The sequence below is a fragment of the Misgurnus anguillicaudatus genome, chromosome 24 (genome assembly GCF_027580225.2).
Source record: "Misgurnus anguillicaudatus chromosome 24, ASM2758022v2, whole genome shotgun sequence".
Taxonomy (NCBI): Eukaryota; Metazoa; Chordata; class Actinopteri; order Cypriniformes; family Cobitidae; genus Misgurnus; species Misgurnus anguillicaudatus.
In genome coordinates, this window is record NC_073360.2 from 7,925,260 (window position 1) to 7,946,117 (window position 20,858).

The following is a 20,858-nucleotide window of genomic DNA, read 5'->3' on the forward strand; positions in this document are numbered from 1 at the left end:
GCTCAGCCGTTCATCAGTGGACCACTTCCAGCAAGAGGAACAAATAGGTTTTCACGTTTGCTTGGACTTAATACATGGCTGCAAAAAACCTGCAACATAAAAGGATTGAACTTTATCAACAACTTCAATCTTTTCTGGAGTCAGAGACAACTATTTAAACAGGATGGCATCCACCCAAACAGGCTGGGTGCAAGAGTTCTAAAGGACAACATCTATTTCTCCCTTCATCATCCTTCAGCAGTGTGTGCCAATCCACTCAACCTGAATGGCACACACACACCTGGACAGAGTATGAATGACCACAGGACTTCTTTCCAGCACCGAAATGGACATGATGTTGACATATCCCACAAGGACAGAGATAACACCACTCAGCCACAACAACCACTGCTCATGGACACAATCTCAGCTGAGTCATGCCCACAGAGCTTACTACAGTCAGACTGTGTCAGATTAGAACGGCTCCAAGATTCAGCACCCAAGGACGACTTTCTGGAAAACAGCCAGGGAAACCAGGACAACATATCACAGCCTCCGCTCACATCAGAACAACAGGACTCCTCACTAGATATGTCATTCCTCTCTCCAGCATCCCCGCTTTTGACCTTCTCCGGAAAAATGGAGGAACTGGTTTATGCTGGAACTAAACTATCCCACTCTATCGCTGCAAGCCCACAGATTTCAACCAGAAAACAGCAAGCCCCAAAACCACCAAAGCCAGTGGGCCCAGTTCCCCCTCCTCGTCCTGTGAGAGCTCTTCGGTCTCTGACACAACGCCAAGGCACACACCCTCCTCCATCTGCTGTAGGTGAACCAAAAACAACTGATAATGGCTCTCAGTGATGTGTTTCGGGTTCCTGCTATGAGAATACTAATACTTTTATCAAATGTTTACAAAAGCAGGAACTCAGTGTGCCTATATCTTTCTCTATTTCTGTTTTAGTACATGATAGAAAGTGTAAGGCTAGATCAAATCGTGTGGCAAATCAATCTAATCTGCTGCCTGTGACTTGTCAAACTAAGATCTCTGTTAGGGAAAAAAATTGTACTATTAAGTTAGCACTTTTAAATATCTGTTCACTTAAAAACAAATCACTTCTAGTCAGCGACTTAATAGCCACAAACAACCTGGATTTTATGTTTCTAAATGAAACATGGCTAGAAGAAAGCTACAGTGCAACAGTCCTTAATGAAACAGCCCCTCCTAACTTTACCTATTTGAGTTTTTGCAGAGCTGCTAGGAGGGGTGGAGGTCTTGCTGCTCTTTTTAAAGATGTCTATCAATGTAAGCAAGTGTCATTTGGGAATTACCCGTCTTTTGAACATCTAGGTATTGTGTTGAAAGGTACCCCACGCATTCTACTGATCATTATTTACAGGCCCCCAAAATACTCTCCAGCATTTGTTGAGGACTTTACAGAACTGTTATCAACTATTTCCTCAGAGTTTGACTGTTTTGCTATTGCTGGAGATTTTAACATTCACATAGATAAGCCAGAAAGCATTATGACAAAAGATGTCACAGCTGTTTTAAATACTTTTGATCTGACTCAACATGTACATGGACCCACACACAATCGTGGACACACTCTAGATTTAATTATCAGTAAGGGTGTAAACATTTCATCAGTTGTTATTAAGGATGTAGCAATGTCTGATCATTTCTGTATTTTCTTTGATATATTAATCTCTCCTACTATTGAAACTAGATCTGTGTCTGTCAAAAAGAGATCCTTAAATGAGAAAACCAGTGTGCTATTTATGAAGGCTATATCTTTAACACCAAGCATATCTGCAGACTCTGTTGATTTTCTCCTTGATTCCTTTAATTCGAAAGTTAAGAGTGTAATCGATGATATTGCTCCTGTAAAAGTCAGGAAGAAGAATGGCAGGCAAAAATCACCTTGGAGAAACTCAACAGAGGTGCAGAATATGAAGAGACAATGCAGAAAAGCTGAGCGCATGTGGCGGAAGACAAAACTTGTAGTCCATTATAATATCTATAAAGACAGCCTTCGTGCTTTCAGTGTGGAACTAGGCAAAGCTAGACAGACTTTCTTTTCAAATATTATAAACAAAAACATAAATAACACACGCACTCTTTTTGCTACTATAGAGAGACTAACAACCCCCCCAAGTCACTTTCCAAGTGAAATGCTCTCAGACAGCAAATGTAGTGAATTTGCTAACTTCTTCTCTGAGAAAATCAATAATATCAGAAAGGTGATCAGCACATCCTTGAGCTGCGCCGGGGTCAGACAAATCAGACCACAACATCAGAAAGTAGTTACGATGTCTGATTTCGAAGCAGTTGATGGTAAAATTTTGGAAGAAACAGTACAGCATCTTAAAACATCAACCTGTGCCCTTGACACACTCCCAACATCTTTTTTCAAAAGTGTCTTTAACTGTTTAGAAGCAGATCTCCTAAAAGTGGTAAATTCATCACTTCACTCTGGGACTTTTCCAAAGTCCCTTAAAACTGCAGTTGTTAAGCCCCTCCTGAAAAAGAGCAACCTAGATAACACTGTATTGAGCAACTACAGACCAATCTCAAATCTTCCTTTCATAGGCAAGATCATTGAAAAAGTTGTTTTCAATCAGCTGAACAAATTCTTAATTTCTAATGGTTACTTTGACATTTTTCAATCTGGTTTCAGACCACACCACAGTACAGAGACAGCGCTCATAAAGATAATAAATGATATTCGCCTCAACACAGACACAGGCAAACTATCAGTGCTGGTGCTACTCGACCTCAGTGCTGCTTTTGACACTGTCGATCACAACATACTTCTTGACAGGCTGGAAAACTGGGTCGGACTTTCTGGGGTGGTCCTGAAATGGTTCAAGTCATACTTAGAAGGGAGAGGTTATTATGTAAGTATAGGTGGCCATAAATCTGAGTGGACATCCATGACATGCGGAGTCCCGCAAGGCTCAATTCTTGCGCCACTCCTGTTCAACCTGTATATGCTCCCACTAAGCCAAATAATGAGAGAGAACAAAATTGCCTATCACAGTTATGCAGACGACACCCAGATCTACTTAGCTCTATCCCCTAACGACTATAGCCCCATTGACTCCCTGTGCAAATGCATTGATGAAGTTAACAGTTGGATGTGCCAAAACTTTCTTCAGTTAAACAAAGAGAAAACTGAAGTCATTGCGTTTGGAAACAAAGATGAAGTTCTCAAGGTGAATGCATACCTTGACGCTAGGGGTCAAACAACTAAAAATCAAGTCAGGAATCTTGGTGTGATTCTGGAGTCTGACCTTAGTTTCAGCAGTCATGTCAAAGCAATAACTAAATCAGCATACTATCATCTCAAAAATATCGCAAGAATTAGATGCTTTGTTTCCAGACAAGACTTAGAGAAAATTGTGCATGCTTTCATCACCAGCAGGGTGGATTATTGTAATGGCCTCCTCACTGGCCTTCCCAAAAAGACCATTAGACAGCTCCAGCTCATTCAGAACGCTGCTGCCAGGATTCTGAGCAGAACCAGAAAATATGAACACATCACACCAGTCCTCAGGTCGCTACACTGGCTACCAGTTACATTTAGGATTGATTTTAAAGTATTATTAATGGTATATAAATCACTCATTGGACTAGGACCTCAATACATTGCTGATATGCTCATTGAATACAAACCTATCAGATCACTCAGATCATTAGGATCACATCAGCTAGAAATACCAAGGGTTCACTCAAAGCAAGGAGAGTCAGCTTTTAGCTATTATGCCAGTCGCAGCTGGAACCAGCTTCCAGAAGAGATCAGATGTGCTCCAACAGTAGCCACATTCAAATCCAGACTCAAAACACATCTGTTTAGCTATGCATTTACTGAATGAGCACTATGCTGCGTCCGAACTGATTGCACTATATTATATATGCACTATTTTAATTACTTTCTATTTCTCTTGTTTTTATTCTTATTTTTAACTGTTTTATACTTTTATTCCTGTTTTATTCTTTTTCACACATTTAAACAGTTTTTATTAAAATCACATTTATTTTCTTTTAATTGATATTTCAATTTCATGTATCTTTGATTTTTGTTTTCTCATTTCTATGTAAAGCACTTTGAATGACCTTTGTGTATGAAATGTGCTATACAAATAAACTTTGCCTTGCCTTGCTTACCACGGATCTCTACTCTGGTAAAGTGTTTACACAGCTTCCTCTCAAACTCAGAAAGACAGATGGCTATGTCTTCATGCAGCTCAGAAGAATCCCGGCTTTGAAAAGCTGACAAAAGCATCCGTGACACCTCACCTTCTCTTCGTCTATTGAACAGGATAACTTGGGAGAGTGTGACTTTGGCCAAAGCAGCATAGCTGTCTGCAGAGGGGCAGTTTTTAAGTTTATTAAGGAATTTATCCCGTTTCTTTTCTAGATGTGCGTGCAGGACTTTGACATCCTGAGTGAAAGGAATGATCTGTGGTGCATTCCACTTGGCTTCCTTCAATGTAGTTATAGCACCAGCAGAAATGTATTCATTCCACCTTGCTTGGTGTACTTTTCTGAAGTCTCGAGCACACTCAGCACGCTCATGGTCTCCATACATCATCGCATTACTTTCAACAATGCTACAGATCTTTTTTAAAGAATGTCCAAGTTTGAGGGCTAAAGAGGGAATGCGGTAAGAGTTCTTCTCTTCGTCAAAGCCAGACACAACTTTCACAGCTGATATGACATGTTTGAAGTTTGCTGGTATCATGAAGTCCTCCATTGTTTTCAGTGGGGTTATCCTTCTTGCTTCAAGAAGAAGTCTGCCAACTTCTCTCATTTTCTGTCGGATGTAGTCATGTTTGGTCACATCAGATCCCATCCTGTTAAACATGTGCTCTCCCAGTTGCATGATGCATCTGTCACTATGAATCACCCTTGAAACTTCGTCATAGTTCATCAGGGAAAGTACTTTCTTGAAACCTTTACTCACCTCTAAGCCAACAGGTGTTTTTAGGGCACAAAGAGATCTTACTCTTTTTCTGCCCTGAGCTTCATCATCCTTCGGTTTAAGTGGACAGTTTTTAATGTGTTTCCATAGGCTGAGCTTGTTGTAAAGGCCTTGACAGTGAATACAGTGGATAAATTCTTTGGGGTTTTTGCACTTTTTTGGACGGTAGCAGGCAATCATCTCACCTTCCCCTTTTCTCACCACATCTGTGTTGTGGGCAAAGTTGCCCCTTTTTCTAAGAAGGTTTAACTGGACTCTTCGTTCTTTGGAACGTTTTGGGAAAGCTACAGCCTTTGCAACCTCTACTTCATTGCGATGTACAAACTCAAGGTGTCTTGCCATTTTTGCATATGGCTTAGAGCAATAAAGGCAATACTGTTTTTTGTTATATGACCTGCTCTTTTTTTGTGGTGATGGCATTGACTGAACCAAAGTCTTTTTGTCAGATGAGGTTTCGGTCTCTTCAGTTTGGCATTTCATCTTTTTTGATGACATTGCTGTCATACATTTGGCAGATGAACTACCTGCCTCTTCAGCTTTCCTTTTTGAAAGGGGTGATTTAGTATGTCTTAAACGTTTGTTGGGTCTAGGATCACTACATTCAGACTTATTGTTTGATCCATCTGAACTCCTTTCAGCCTTGCTTTGTCCAGAAGCACTCCCATCTGATTCATCTGAGCTGAACTGGGGTATGTAGTCAACATCACTGTAGTCCGTAACATCTGAATCACTGTAGGCACTCCCAGAATACTAAATGAGAAAAATGTTACACTTACTTAAATCATGCAAAATTATTTCTTTAACTAAATGTTTAAAAACTTGCTTAATGGGATAGACAACTGCCAGAATCCAACTGATTTTCAACAAGAGGAACTCATTTAAGCATATAAAGTGCATGGTTAATTACAAACCTGTCTTTTTCTTGATTGCCTTAATGAGTGCATCTGAAAAAAGAACAAACAAAACTAATGTACATAAAATTGTATATAATAATTAAATGTAAATAATAATAATTTAAAAAATAAAACACTTAAGAGCAAAAAACAGTTATTTCAACTAGATATATTTCAAACTGTAGCTTAGCAAATAAGGCCTTAGTAGATGGCACACTTGGCACGGTTTGATAATCACAAACAGAAACTCTGTACAATACAACTGTATCATAAAATCTTTTTGCACCATGACATAGATGATAATAATATTAGGTCTGTGAATTCACATTAAACAGTCATTACTAATCTCAATTACCCACCTCCATTAAAGATAGTGTCTCAGACACCTGTGATGAGGAAATCACAGGGGTGGAAGCAGCACAGGGCAAGGGTGTAGAGGGATGCACAGGAGTAGAGGACGATGATGTGGTCATCACAGATGATGAGGGCTGCACAAGTGCAGAGGAAGATGATGTGGTCTTCACAGGTGATGAGGGCTGCACAGGAGAAGAGGACGATGATGTGGTCTTCACAGGTGATGAGGGCTGCACAGGAGAAGAGGACGATGATGTGGTCTTCACAGGTGATGAGGGCTGCACAAGTGCAGAGGACGATGATGTGGTCATCACAGGTGATGAGGGCTGCACAGGAGAAGAGGACGATGATGTGGTCTTCACAGGTGATGAGGGCTGCACAGGAGAAGAGGACGATGATGTGGTCATCACAGATGATGAGGGCTGCACAAGTGCAGAGGAAGATGATGTGGTCTTCACAGGTGATGAGGGCTGCACAGGAGAAGAGGACGATGATGTGGTCTTCACAGGTGATGAGGGCTGCACAAGTGCAGAGAAAGATGATGTGGTCATCACAGGTGATGAGGGCTGCACAGGAGAAGGAGAAGGGTATGAGGGCAATAAGGCTTTTACAGAGGTAGACATTGCACAGGGTGCCTAAGACAGTGCATTAAATGTGTATGCTATAATACTGTCTGTAACTTTAAAAGTATAATTGAAAAAAAAGTTAAAAATAAAAGCAGCATGGAAACTGTTCAACGACTATTAACACTTTAAATAATAAAGTCTTAATTGACTGAGGTGCTAATCAAGTAATGTGATGATCATATCCAAATATTACTCACCATGAAATATTCTTGTAATGGCTCTATGGCAGTCTTTTTCGTTTTAATTTGTGCTCTGTTAAAGCGCTTATGGCAATCTTTGAGTTTCTGAGGATATATGAAAAGGTATTAAACTTAAAATAAAAGTAAAATGTACATAATGTTAAAAGCTGTGACACTCAAAGACATTAGGCAAAACCAATCAAAAATATAGAAAACAAAAAGTAAATATAAAATATTGCTTAATTTCAAGTGCTCTGGTTTAGATTAAAAGAATAGTCTACTCCTTTTCAATATTAAACTATGTTATTACCTTAACTAAGAATTGTTGATACATCCCTCTATCATCTGTGTGCGTGCACGTAAGCGCTGGAGCGCGTTGCGACACTTTGATAGCATTTAGCTTAGCCCCATTCATTCAATGCTACCAATCAGAGATAAAGTTAGAAGTGACCAAACACATCAACGTTTTTCCTATTTAAGACGAGTAGTTATACGAGCAAGTTTGGTGGTACAAAATAAAACGTAGCGCTTTTCTAAGTGGATTTAAAAGAGTAACTATATTTTATGGCGTAATAGCACTTTTGGGAGTACTTCGACTCGGCGCAGTAACACCCTCCCTCTCCCATTATGAGAGTGAGAAGGGGAGCGGACTTTTCAGGCGAGTCAAAGTACTCCCAAAAGTGCTATTACGCCATAAAATATAGTTCCTCTTTTAAATCCGCTTAGAAAAGCGCTACGTTTTATTTTGTACCACCAAACTTGCTCGTATAACTACTCGTTTTAAACAGGAAAAACGTTGATGTGTTTGCTCACTTCTAACTTTATCTCTGATTGGTACCATTGAATGAATGGAACGAAATGTCGCAGCGCGCTCCAGCGCTTACGTGCACGCACACAGATGATAAAGGGATGTATCAACAATTCTTAGTTAAGGTAATAACATAGTTTAATATTGAAAATGAGTAGACTATTCCTTTAAGAGCAAGCCAAATAAATTTAGTTTAGTAAACTAAATAAGGAAACCCATAAATCTGTTAGAAAAGATATAGCACATAAAGTAAGAAGAGTCTATGGGCCAGATCTACTAACAGCTTGTGCCAGCGCAAACCATCATTTTGTTACATAACGACTGTTGTGATTTATTAAAGACTTGAATGTCTTTAAAATACAAAATCGATTGTGGGACCATTGTCATGTTTGAATAGAAAAGAGCTCTGCCCGAACTGCTGCTATAAAATTAGACACACACAATTTTGGAAAATATCATTATATACTGTAGCATTAAGATTTGTGCTCACAGAAATGAGTAGTTAAATGTGTTCACTAGAAGTTGCCGTCCAATACTTTTGTCCATATAGTGTAACTAGTTATCTGATGAAGTAAACGGCCTAAGATACTTTCTGCATGTATAGAATGGTTACCATTTTATTCTCTGATGTACTTGCTTTGCCTGACTGTTGTGGCTCAACTTGCTTATGTGGTTCATTGATGTACACCTTATACAGGGCAGATGAGGAAACAGGAGGAGCCTGATGGAACTGAAAGTCAGAAAAGAAGAGTTAGGGGGTAAATTTTGTACTGTATTTGCTAAGCTTTTGTATGGTTTTGTTTTATACTGTGATGTATAAAAGACAGTGAGATGCAGTAATATAAGGTACACGTTCATCTGTCCTACAGTAACTTTAGCTGAACCTACTTTTTAAATCTGTCAGTATTCCTCTGTTTAAAAAAACAAACAAGAATATGTTTACTGAAAAAATGCATGATTTAGAAGTTGTGGCATTGTTTCACAGAGGATTAAATGCTTGTCCAATATGTCAAAAACCTCTCAAATTGCTAGTTTCCCACATGACTGTATAGAACCCGAATATAGATGTTTTGTGTACTTACCAATTTCTGCAAATCCAAACTGCTGACTGGGCTTTTATCACTGGATTCTGTTGATGATACCTAAATGAAAGATTTGAGAAATATGAGAACACAATCATATGGTATCAAATCAGCATAAGAGAAAAATGTCATCATGAAATATTGTTAAAGATTCTTAGGATATACTTGACAGTACCTTAGCTCGCCAAGGCCAATCTGAATCTCCATAACTGTAAGTGATTTCTTCCCCTGGTTGGATATCTCGTACAGCAAAAAGACACAGATGAGGTTTTTTGTTCACTTCAACAGTTCTTATTTTGCATGTAGGATTTCTGTGCTCATCATTTACAAGTCTTCCCAAGGACCCATCTTCCTTGGATGCATCCATGCTATAAATACATAAAAATACCACCAAGCATAAGAGACTGATTTGTAATCTTGTACAGCAGTTGTTTCCTTTATGCCTGTACCTCGTAAGAGTAACTTCTGTAAACATATCTTAACAACTACATGAAATCAAAATGAGTTTTTTGGGCTTTAAGGCATTTTACATCAGTGGGTCTGGTTATATGGTCTGCTCTACACATTTTGGGGCAGATTCCTGAACAGGGCTAAAGTCTATTCGCAGACTTGAATACAAGTTTGAATTGTCTGAACAGAAAACAGCTTTCACTGAGATATCTTAGAGAGCGCCTATTTCATTGCTAAAAAACAATATTATTTTGTGTATTTGGTATAATATAATGTGTTCATGTGGTTTATGGTTAAAAAACACATTATTTTCCACGTAAGGTTTATTTTTGTATTTCCAGATTTCACTCTCTTCCTGAAACGCACGGATTTGAAAAGCTGTGTGCCTAATTGGTCAGCTAATCTGTATGTTGTGATTGGTCTGATTAGCTCTGTCAGCTGGAAACGTGAGACTTCTTACCATGATTGAAAGATTCAGTTACTAACAGGAGTTACAGGAGTTAACTTACAGGTTGAGTTCGAAGCAGGATGAATTATGATAATGTCGGTCTTGTCTACATCACCAATCCCAGGAAGTAAACCTTTTGCCTACAATCCGTGTGTTTGTTGTAATCCAAGAAAAGAGATTTACGTTGGAGACAATAACTCGCGTCATGGTTTACTTTGGGGTTTGTAACTTTTGCATATTGTTAACATGTACAAATACACACTTAAACACCAGAGGAAATTTAAAAACAATAGGTGCTCTTTAACATATCAGTGCCACTGTTTTTATCACAAGATGCACAGCAAATTTTTTTTGTAAAATGTCCTAATATTACTAAGCCCTAGTCCTGGATTAATCTAAACCCTGTATGGTAAACTGCCCCTTTGTGTCTGCTTTTTTACACACAATAAAAATCATCAGCTGGGTACTGAGTGCGTCATACCAATTGTGCATAGACGAGGATCACCAGGACCCAGGGGCCGGTTGCATAAACATAGCCGTGACATTAAGACTGCGTCTTAAGAATTATTCTGACTAACTAGCAATTAGTTAGGGCTAATCAGTCTTATTATTTGGATTTAAATTAGACCAATCTACCTTTCTATGTAACATACTTAAAACAGTTATGATCAGTCTTGAAGAAAATAATTCATGACTAACTTTAAAGACTAGTCTTAAAGTTTTATGCAACCGGCCACAGGAGTTTTGGTGAACTAACCCTTAACCGCCCTATTACCTCAAGACAATAACTCTATACTCACCACCAATTTTTGCCATGCCACTGAAAATCAAACAAGAATGTGTTCTCAACGTCATTGTAGAGTTTAGATCGATCAAGGCTCTCCTCTAAAGTCAGAAGTTTACCTCTGTATTCAAGGACAAAATCACCTCTAAAAAATGCTTCAGTGGTGAAAACTCCACGTCCTAAAAAAGAAAAAAATACCAGTAAGTTCTGATGTTCCTTTAAAGTTAATTATTATTTTCATGAGCTCTTATCCAAAAACAATAATAAAAATTACTCGATCTGAAGTTTTATCTGTGGTATCCAACAAATTTGGACATTGCCCTAGTTGGATCTTTCATTTTGTTGTTGTCGGCTGGATTAAAAGGAGTAAAACAATACATTTTACCTTGATAATTTGTTATATAAGAGGTCATCATACTTAAATGAACATCACAAATTTGAAAACCTCCGTGCTATTGAAATATAACAGTTTTTTGCACCAAGCCAGGAAAATGGTCTATTCAGGAATGTGCTGAAATATGATGTCAGAGTAGAATTGAAACACCTCCCCAAACCCATATACAATGACCACTTTTGTAGCCCCGTCCACAGCTTTGCGTGACATGTGTGGGTCAGGGGTAAAGCAAACCATGCAGTGTCTCAACAATCAGTAAACATTAGGGGTGGCACGGTTCATGAAAAAAATCCGAACCGTTCAGTTCGGAGCGTGTGTGCGTCGCACGGTTCATGGCATGCGCAATAGCCTCGTGCCCTGTATGTGACCTTGCCTCAGATGGCGTGTTTCCCTTTCGCGAAAGAAAAGTTGACTGTTGTGGAGAGTGAGTGCTGCAGGTTATGTTACATGTAGAAATGGCAAGTGGGAGAGAAAAGGAAGTCTGCCCGGAGTTGGATGATGTTACCTACAATGACAGTAGAAAAAAACAATAGATAGAACTGCAGTCTATGGGTTGAATTTGTTCAAACAGCCACAGGAGACCGCCTTCTCTCCGCCCATTTATCTAAGCTAAGGTACTGAACGTCTTTTCTGACTTCTGCCGCGAAAACACAGTGAACGTGCGCTATTTTTAGCCTTTTATTGATAAAACTAAAGCGGCTGATTTCCGCGTAGTTTCATTTTGCTAGCGTAGGAAAGTTGCGCGATCTTATTTCATAAATTGCCTCTTAAAGTAACCAGGACAGAAGTGGTCAAAAGTGGAAAAAAGAGACGGATTTAAATATTACAGGTGTAAACGTTATGTTTCTCTCTCGTCCACATATACTCTCTGCAGTATTTAAGCAGCCTCTCAGTGATAAATCTTAAAGCTACACTGAAGTTGGCAGTTTGATAAATGCAAGTTATCTTTGTGTGCTAAAAAGGCACATAAGATGGATATACACATTCTCCTTTTTTGCCAAAAAAAGAGAGGGTCCCAATAATGTGCTTAAAGTCAAATTCAGTTTGTGCATGATTACATGATATAACTTTTTTAATAATGTATCCTAAATTATGGATAATTACTACATTAATAAGATAATACATTTCTGGAGTGTTAAAAATTAAGAACCGTACAGAACCGAGAACTGTGGCCATTAAACCGTGATACGAACCGAACCGAGGGTTTTGTGAACCGTGCCACCCCTAGTAAACATGTCTTTAAAGATTGACAAATGTAACCAAAATGACTTTTGAAAACATGTTTCCTTTTATTTTGAGGTGGTGATCTGTTATAAGTACCCAACAAAGTGTTCGGTTGTGGAAGAACCGTCTATGGGAAGAACACAGACGCTGTTTAACGGAGGCTTGGAACATAACATTAGGAATGCGTGGTTAAAGTTTGTTTTTGAAGAAGTTCCAGCTCGGGTGGGGAGTGTTTGTTTACTATGTGTACCACGGATTCATTTGTAAAGAAGCCATGAGTCGGTGCTGGATTTGCAGAGAAACTGTGATTAAAAGCACCAGTAATATTGCATCTGGCAGGAATGACACAACAGTATACACAGTGAGTAATACATTTTACTTTAAGTTACTACGCGTCACTACTGTTTAGTAAAAGATCGCTTGATATGTCCTGTTGTAACATCAGTGTCTAAACACGTATATTTTACTGTTTTAATTTACTAAAAAAATTAAACCATTAATAAAGGTGCAACACTTAACAATATGACTGTAATATAACGATAGAAATATACAAAGTTAGTGATAAGGAAAAACTTACCAGCCCTAATTTAGATTCTGATGCCTGCTTACTGTGTTGTATACGGTAATTTAGGCAAGTCGCGTTTGTAAGGTCCAACACTCAACAAAGCTTTTTTCTCATATAACTGTGGTATGTAACGTTGTGTATGTAAGAGCAACCTCACAAGCACAATAGAAATATACAAAGTTAGTGATAAGGACTTATCAGCCGTGGTTTAGATTCTGATGCGTGCTTACTTGTGTTGTTTATGGTAATTTAGTCACGTTGAGTTTATAGTTTTGTTTATACTTTACTATACGTATTGTCATTTATGGGTATCATCTTTAGCACCCAGAATCTTTTGTGGCTCAAACATATTTGTGTTCGGCTGCTATTTTTACACATCAATGTTTTTAAAACATTTCCCCACATGTAATGACGGGGATCATAGCAGTGGGCGTTTACGTCCAGGTCTTCACTGCGGCCCGCCCCTTCAAACGAACCATTATCCAGAGAGCAACTAATCCATGTTACAAAATAACCTATTACCTAGTGCCTTTGATGTTTTTGAATGGAAAAACCACTTGAACATCATGGGGCGGTTTTCCAGACAGGGATTAGACTAGTCCTAGACTAAAATAAATGTAAGAGCATCCAAACTGAAAACAGCTTGCACATATCTTAAAATACATCAGTGCCCATTGTTTTGCCTTAAAAAGCACACAAGTAATATTTTTAGTAAGGCATGTTCATTAAAACTAGTTATATTTCCTTTTAAAACTAAGGCCTAGTCCTGGTTTAAGCTAATCCCTGTCCGGGAAACCACCCCCATAAGTAGATATCAGACAACAGTAGTAAAACAATAAAATCGACAGATTCATTGCCCCTTTAAGTCAGCAGGATCTATCACAAGAGTCCATGTAGAGTGCACGTGACACAATTTCCATCATGCATTCACTGACGGATTTTGAAGTAGGTAGCCCAGGCGATGTGTTGCATTTTGTCGCAATGCGCATGCATCAAAAGTCTGTATGCACATGAAGATGAAAGAAAACCGTCTATACTACAGAATTTATCTTACCTTTATATTTGCTGATAACTTGCTCATAAAGCTCAGGCTTGTCTGTTTTGCAAGTAATGTGATGCTCAGCATCCTGTTGAGGTCTTTTTCGTTTTTTTCTGCCTTGGTATACCCAGCATCATGGCGACTGCAGTGACATGCAATGACTGAAAATAATTAAATTAATCAATCGATTAATCAACCATAATATTAAGGTTGCTAAAATTGTTTACCCAAATAGCCAACAAATGGTATAACATATGTATCTAACTTATGTATATGCATGTATACTTTTGTAAATATACATATAGCTTAGATATATACACACACACACACATACATACACAACTGTAGTTAACTTAGATATACATACACAACTTAAAATCTTTAAAGATATCTGTGGCTATTCGTGCCACTGTGCATGATAAGAAAATCGCATGATTGAAACTTAGATTAAACAATAAGAATTAATTACTAATTACCCAATCTATTACTGCTATTTCACATCATTTTACTAAGCACTTAGTCGTTTATGGACAACATTAATAGATCAGTAAAGTAAGTTAAGTTACTCTGAAACCGAATGTTTGTTTACTGACCAATGCCAATATCATTATAGGCTACTCAGGAAGATAATATTTTTGACCACAAACCGTCAAATAAGATAAAATATTTCACAAATCGTATGTTAATCCTGCTTATCTTTCATATTTTGCAAAAATATGTTATTATACATAGGACTGAACTCACCTTTCCTCCTATAATGAGCGCGTGTAGTCTGCTTCGCGGGAAATTGTGGCTAACAGCGGTGATGTCATTATCACGTGTCTGCATTTCCAGGGAAACGAATCCACTGCTGCTGACTTGCGTAGTAAAAGTGTCGTTGATAGGAAGGCCGAAAGGATGTCACGTTGAAATATCGCGTGAGCGATTCGAGCACGTATTGATAAAGTTTGATCTCGCGGTACTGTGATGTCATATCTTGTTCGATCTGCGCAGCGCTGTATGAACACAGCTTAGTGTTTTTGCTGTTACGCTACAGACAAGGGGATCAGCACAGCACCTCGTGCTACTGTCCAAAACAACTGCTATTTACAGAGAGATTCCTCTAAATGTTGACATATCCACATGGAAATTAATTGATGGAATGTACTTTTAAAAACATTTAATACATACAACAAAACAGCTTAATGAAAGCTGTTTCTTGAGAACATTTACTGCTCCACCTACAATATCTTATTGGACTGTCTTTTTTATTACCTAATAAAAATTAAACATGCAACAAAGCTTTTTTAAACAAGTAAAAAATATAATATAATAACTTTTGACCCAAATTGAACACAGCTGAAACAGCAAATCAAGGTGTTCAGGGTTGCTTGATAATTACAGACAGGTGTATGAGCAGGGTTTTAGACACCTGACCTAGGGTTTAGGAATACACAATGTGTAACTTCAGATTATGAATACCCAGGGTTATCTCTTAACCCCTGGTTAAGTATGAACAGTGTGAAACGTGAAACAGATAACCCAGGATTCCGTTAACCCGGGGTTTAGAATAACCTGGTGTTAACTTTTCCAGTGTGAAAAGCATGTTTATATGTTGATAACCTCAAATGACACTAAATCTCCTGTTCATTTCTTCTGGTTGTGTAGTTAGCAGTTTGATGTGCTGCTCTGATGTGGAGCATCAGTGGCTAAAACAAGTGGGTTTCAATGTTTACATGCACAACAATATTCAAATAAAACAACTGCAAAACTAAGATGTAAACAGTGGTTTTTAATTACTCTTATTTGGCTAAAGTCATACTCAAAGTAAACACAAATCAAATTCATATTAATATTTTAGCTTCATTATCAAAGTGCATCATGACCTACCAGTGTTGGGGAAAGTTACTTTTAAAAGTAATGCATTACAATATTAAGTTACTCCCAAAAAAAGTAACTAATTGCATTACTTAGTTACTTTTCATGGAAAGTAATGCTTACGTTACTTTTAGTTACTTTTGCGTTACTTTTTCTTGGCTAAAGCTTGATCTCTTTCAGGCCTTGCAGGTGTTTTTTTGACTGAAAAGTTCTGCATTCAGAAATTGCATATTTCATCACAAAAATGTTTAGCTCTGGCCTGCCATCTCAGTTTCTGACTCAAAATGTTTCCACACAGGCACAGAGAGTGCATACGTTTAGTTTAATTCAGTACATATTTTTTTATCAAATTAATTAAACTAAAAAAGTAACTTGAGTTACTTTTTTGAAAAAGTAACTCAAATATTAATGTTTACATTTAAAAAGTAATGCGTTACTTTACTCGTTACTTCAGAAAAGTAATATTATTACGTAACTCAAGTTACTTGTAATGCGTTACCCCCAACACTGTGACCTACACACTTCAATCACAATACTAACGTTGTGTGGGAGTTTTGTGACAGGACACATACACACACAGTGGTCAACCGTTTGGCTGTAAACAGATGGCTTCAAGCAGGAAAGGCCCTCTAGCTAGGTTTCCAACTGTCCCGTATTAGTCGGCATGTCCGTATTTTGGGTCTCATTTGATTTTAGTCCTGTATGTGACCTCCCATGTCTTGTTTTTGACTGCTACGTTGATCTAAACAGTGACTGATACAACAGGCTTGCTCGACTTCTTGTGGCTCCACAACAACTGAGAAGCAGATGACGACAAAATCCAACAAGAGTGATTTGAGAATTCAGACAAAGTGGACTGCTATCGAAATGCTCTCGCGGTACTTTGATGTCATCCGCCTGTCTGTTCATGCGGCACCGCATGAAGTCAAACAAGTAGCAAGCAGTGCTGAACACTTGAGAATAATCTCAAACACAATCAGTATACGCTAAAGGGGGTCATATAATATGATATCATGTTATCCTTTTATTATTTGTGCAAAGATCTTCATAATTAAAATGCTCAGTCTCAATTACAAAGAGATCACTGATCCAGACCTGCGTAATAAATCGATCTTAAAGGCCCCAACAAAACATTTCCAACTTTGCTTGGACATTCTCACACTTCTAATTCACATCCTGTGTGTTTTAATTAAAGTATTTGAAGTTGACTCTGCAAAACTACAGCTCACAGAATCATTGAATCTATGTTAGTTTTAGTTTGTCACATGTAAGATGAACATGAAGGGGATAACGTTTAATTACCCTTAGTGCAGAAGTCACAACTGTTTTGTCTTCTCTGCTGAAAAAACCAGCACACCAGCAAGACCAGCACATGTTGTGTTTTGGTGCTGGTCTGCTAGTGAACACCAGCTAAACCAGCATCAAACCAGCATCAGCACCAGCATTAGCACCAGCCAAACCAGCACCAAACCAGCATTAGCACCAGCTAAACCAGCATTAGCACCAGCATCCCATGCTGGTCATACCAGCATATGTTGTGTTTTGGTGCTGGTATGCTGTGACCACCAGCTAAACCAGCATAGACCAGCATAATTCCCATGCTGGTCCATGCTGGTTTGATGCTGTTTTTTTTTCAGCAGCGTTATACGGTAATGGTTCAATTTAAGGACTGTGTTAAAAGTACCTGCTGTACCAACAAACTGTTAATAAACCCATTGTATGTTGCCAAGGCATAAGAGTTATTATACAATTTTAATTAAGGGATTAGCTATCATTTGGACAAAATACACTGTATACAAACAAAACCATGCCTGCACTGCTGCAGCAGAGCACCTTTTGTCCTGTATTTGGTGAGGGTGACAAAGTTAGCAACCCTACATCTAACACATATAACAAATAATTAACTGCACTTTAAGCTTTCGTAATATTTAAAATAAAAAATAATATAGTATCACAACAACAATGAACTTTATGTTGTTCAGGAGTAACATGGCGATGTAATATGTCTGCGATTAATGGATTTATTCTATAACATGTAAAATGGGAACAAGAAAGCATTAAAAGCATTTTATGTAAACACCTTAATTTGAATACTGTATTATTTAGAATAAGGTCAGTAATTAGATTACTACTGTCCATGTAAACATAATCACTGGCTGACCCTGCTAACTTTACTTCAGTGGACTGCACCTTTTAAATTAAATGATAAAGTTCTCTAAACAAACAGCTTATATGACTTTATTTCTGAATGAGAATTGTATATGTGTTGTAAAGTCTGATGTGCTACTGTGATGTCGGGGGAAGGGCGTTTAGACATGTGAGGCCTGAAATGACTGACAAACTGCTAACTTTACTTCAGTGGACTGCACCTTTTAAATTAAATGATACAGTTCTCTAAACAAACAGCTTATATGACTTTATTTCTGAATGAGAATTGTATATGTGTTGTAAAGTCTGATGTGCTACTGTGATGTCGGGGGAAGGGCGTTTAGACATGTGAGGCCTGAAATCACTGACTGACAAACTGCTAACTTTACTTCAGTGGACTGCACCTTTTAAATTAAATGATAAAGTTCTCTAAACAAACAGCTTATATGACTTTATTTCTGAATGAGAATTGTATATGTGTTGTAAAGTCTGATGTGCTACTGTGATGTCGGGGGAAGGGCGTTTAGACATGTGAGGCCTGAAATCACTGACTGACAAACTGCTAACTTTACTTCAGTGGACTGCACCTTTTAAATTAAATGATAAAGTTCTCTAAACAAACAGCTTATATGACTTTATTTCTGAATGAGAATTGTATATGTGTTGTAAAGTCTGATGTGCTACTGTGATGTCGGGGGAAGGGCGTTTAGACATGTGAGGCCTGAAATCACTGACTGACAAACTGCTAACTTTACTTCAGAGGACTGCACCTTTTAAATTAAATGATACAGTTCTCTAAACAAACAACTTATATGACTTTATTTCTGAATGAGAATTGTATATGTGTTGTAAAGTCTGATGTGCTATTGTGATGTCGGGGGAAGGGCGTTTAGACATGTGAGAAATCACTGACTGACAAACTGCTAACTTTACTTCAGAGGACTGCACCTTTTAAATTAAATGATACAGTTCTCTAAACAAACAGCTTATATGACTTTATTTCTGAATGAGAATTGTATATGTGTTGTAAAGTCTGATGTGCTACTGTGATGTCGGGGGAAGGGTGCTCAGACATGTGAGAAATCACTGACTGACAAACTGCTAACTTTACTTCAGAGGACTGCACCTTTTAAATTAAATGATACAGTTCTCTAACAAACAGCTTATATGACTTTATTTCTGAATGAGAATTGTATATGTGTTGTAAAGTCTGATGTGCTACTGTGATGTCGGGGGAAGGGCGCTTAGACATGTGAGGCCTAAAATCACTGACTGACAAACTACTAACTTTACTTCAGAGGACTGCACCTTTTAAATTAAATGATCAAGTTCTCTAACAAACAGCTTATATGACTTTATTTCTGAATGAGAATTGTATATGTATTGTAAAGTCTGATGTGCTACTGTGATGTTGGGGGAAGGGCGCTTAGACATGTGAGGCCTGAAATCACTGACTGACAAACTGCTAACTTTACTTCAGAGGACTGCACCTTTTAAATTAAATGATCAAGTTCTCTAACAAACAGCTTATATGACTTTATTTCTGAATGAGAATTGTATATGTGTTGTAAAGTCTGATGTGCTACTGTGATGTCGGGGGAAGGGTGCTCAGACATGTGAGAAATCACTGACTGACAAACTGCTAACTTTACTTCAGAGGACTGCACCTTTTAAATTAAATGATACAGTTCTCTAAACAAACAGCTTATATGACTTTATTTCTGAATGAGAATTGTATATGTGTTGTAAAGTCTGATGTGCTACTGTGATGTCGGGGGAAGGGTGCTCAGACATGTGAGAAATCACTGACTGACAAACTGCTAACTTTACTTCAGAGGACTGCACCTTTTAAATTAAATGATACAGTTCTCTAACAAACAGCTTATATGACTTTATTTCTGAATGAGAATTGTATATGTGTTGTAAAGTCTGATGTGCTACTGTGATGTCGGGGGAAGGGCGCTTAGACATGTGAGGCCTAAAATCACTGACTGACAAACTACTAACTTTACTTCAGAGGACTGCACCTTTTAAATTAAATGATCAAGTTCTCTAACAAACAGCTTATATGACTTTATTTCTGAATGAGAATTGTATATGTTTTGTAAAGTCTGATGTGCTACTGTGATGTCGGGGGAAGGGCGCTTAGACATGTGAGGCCTAAAATCACTGACTGACAAACTACTAACTTTACTTCAGAGGACTGCACCTTTTAAATTAAATGATCAAGTTCTCTAACAAACAGCTTATATGACTTTATTTCTGAATGAGAATTGTATATGTATTGTAAAGTCTGATGTGCTACTGTGATGTCGGGGGAAGGGCGTTTAGACATGTGAGGCCTGAAATCACTGACTGACAAACTACTTTACTTCAGAGGACTGCACCTTTTAAATTAAATGATACAGTTCTCTAACAAACAGCTTATATGACTTTATTTCTGAATGAGAATTGTATATGTGTTGTAAAGTCTGATGTGCTACTGTGATGTCGGGGGAAGGGTGCTCAGACATGTGAGAAATCACTGACTGACAAACTGCTAACTTTACTTCAGTGGACTGCACCTTTTAAATTAAATGATACAGTTCTCTAACAAACAGCTTATATGACTTTATTTCTGAATGAGAATTGTATTGTAAAGTCTGATGTGCTACTGTGATGTCGGGGGAAGGGCGTTTAGACATGTGAGGCCTAAAATCACTGACTGACAAACTACTAACTTTACTTCAGAGGACTGCACCTTTTAAATTAAATGATACAGTTCTCTAACAAACAGCTTATATGACTTTATTTCTGAATGAGAATTGTATATGTGTTGTAAAGTCTGATGTGCTACTGTGATGTCGGGGGAAGGGCGTTTAGACATGTGAGGCCTAAAATCACTGACTGACAAACTGCTAACTTTACTTCAGAGGACTGCACCTTTTAAATTAAATGATCAAGTTCTCTAACAAACAGCTTATATGACTTTATTTCTGAATGAGAATTGTATATGTGTTGTAAAGTCTGATGTGCTACTGTGATGTCGGGGGAAGGGCGT

At 38.0% G+C, this 20,858-nt stretch overlaps 1 protein-coding gene across 1 annotated transcript; it reads right to left on the bottom strand.

Moving 5' to 3' along the window:
- Positions 1-1,373: 1,373 nt before the first annotated feature.
- On the bottom strand, positions 1,374-14,998 carry LOC129419425 (uncharacterized). The gene is made up of 11 exons (XM_073863327.1): positions 14,558-14,998; positions 13,829-13,974; positions 10,608-10,770; positions 9,085-9,277; positions 8,910-8,969; positions 8,441-8,557; positions 7,038-7,124; positions 6,220-6,780; positions 5,879-5,911; positions 4,142-5,717; positions 1,374-1,465 (listed from the first exon to the last, which is right to left on the bottom strand). Exons 4-11 carry the CDS (start codon positions 9,274-9,276, stop codon positions 1,374-1,376), a joined length of 2,718 nt encoding a protein of 905 aa, XP_073719428.1. The 5' UTR covers position 9,277; positions 10,608-10,770; positions 13,829-13,974; positions 14,558-14,998.
- Between the last annotated feature and the right edge of the window lie 5,860 nt (positions 14,999-20,858).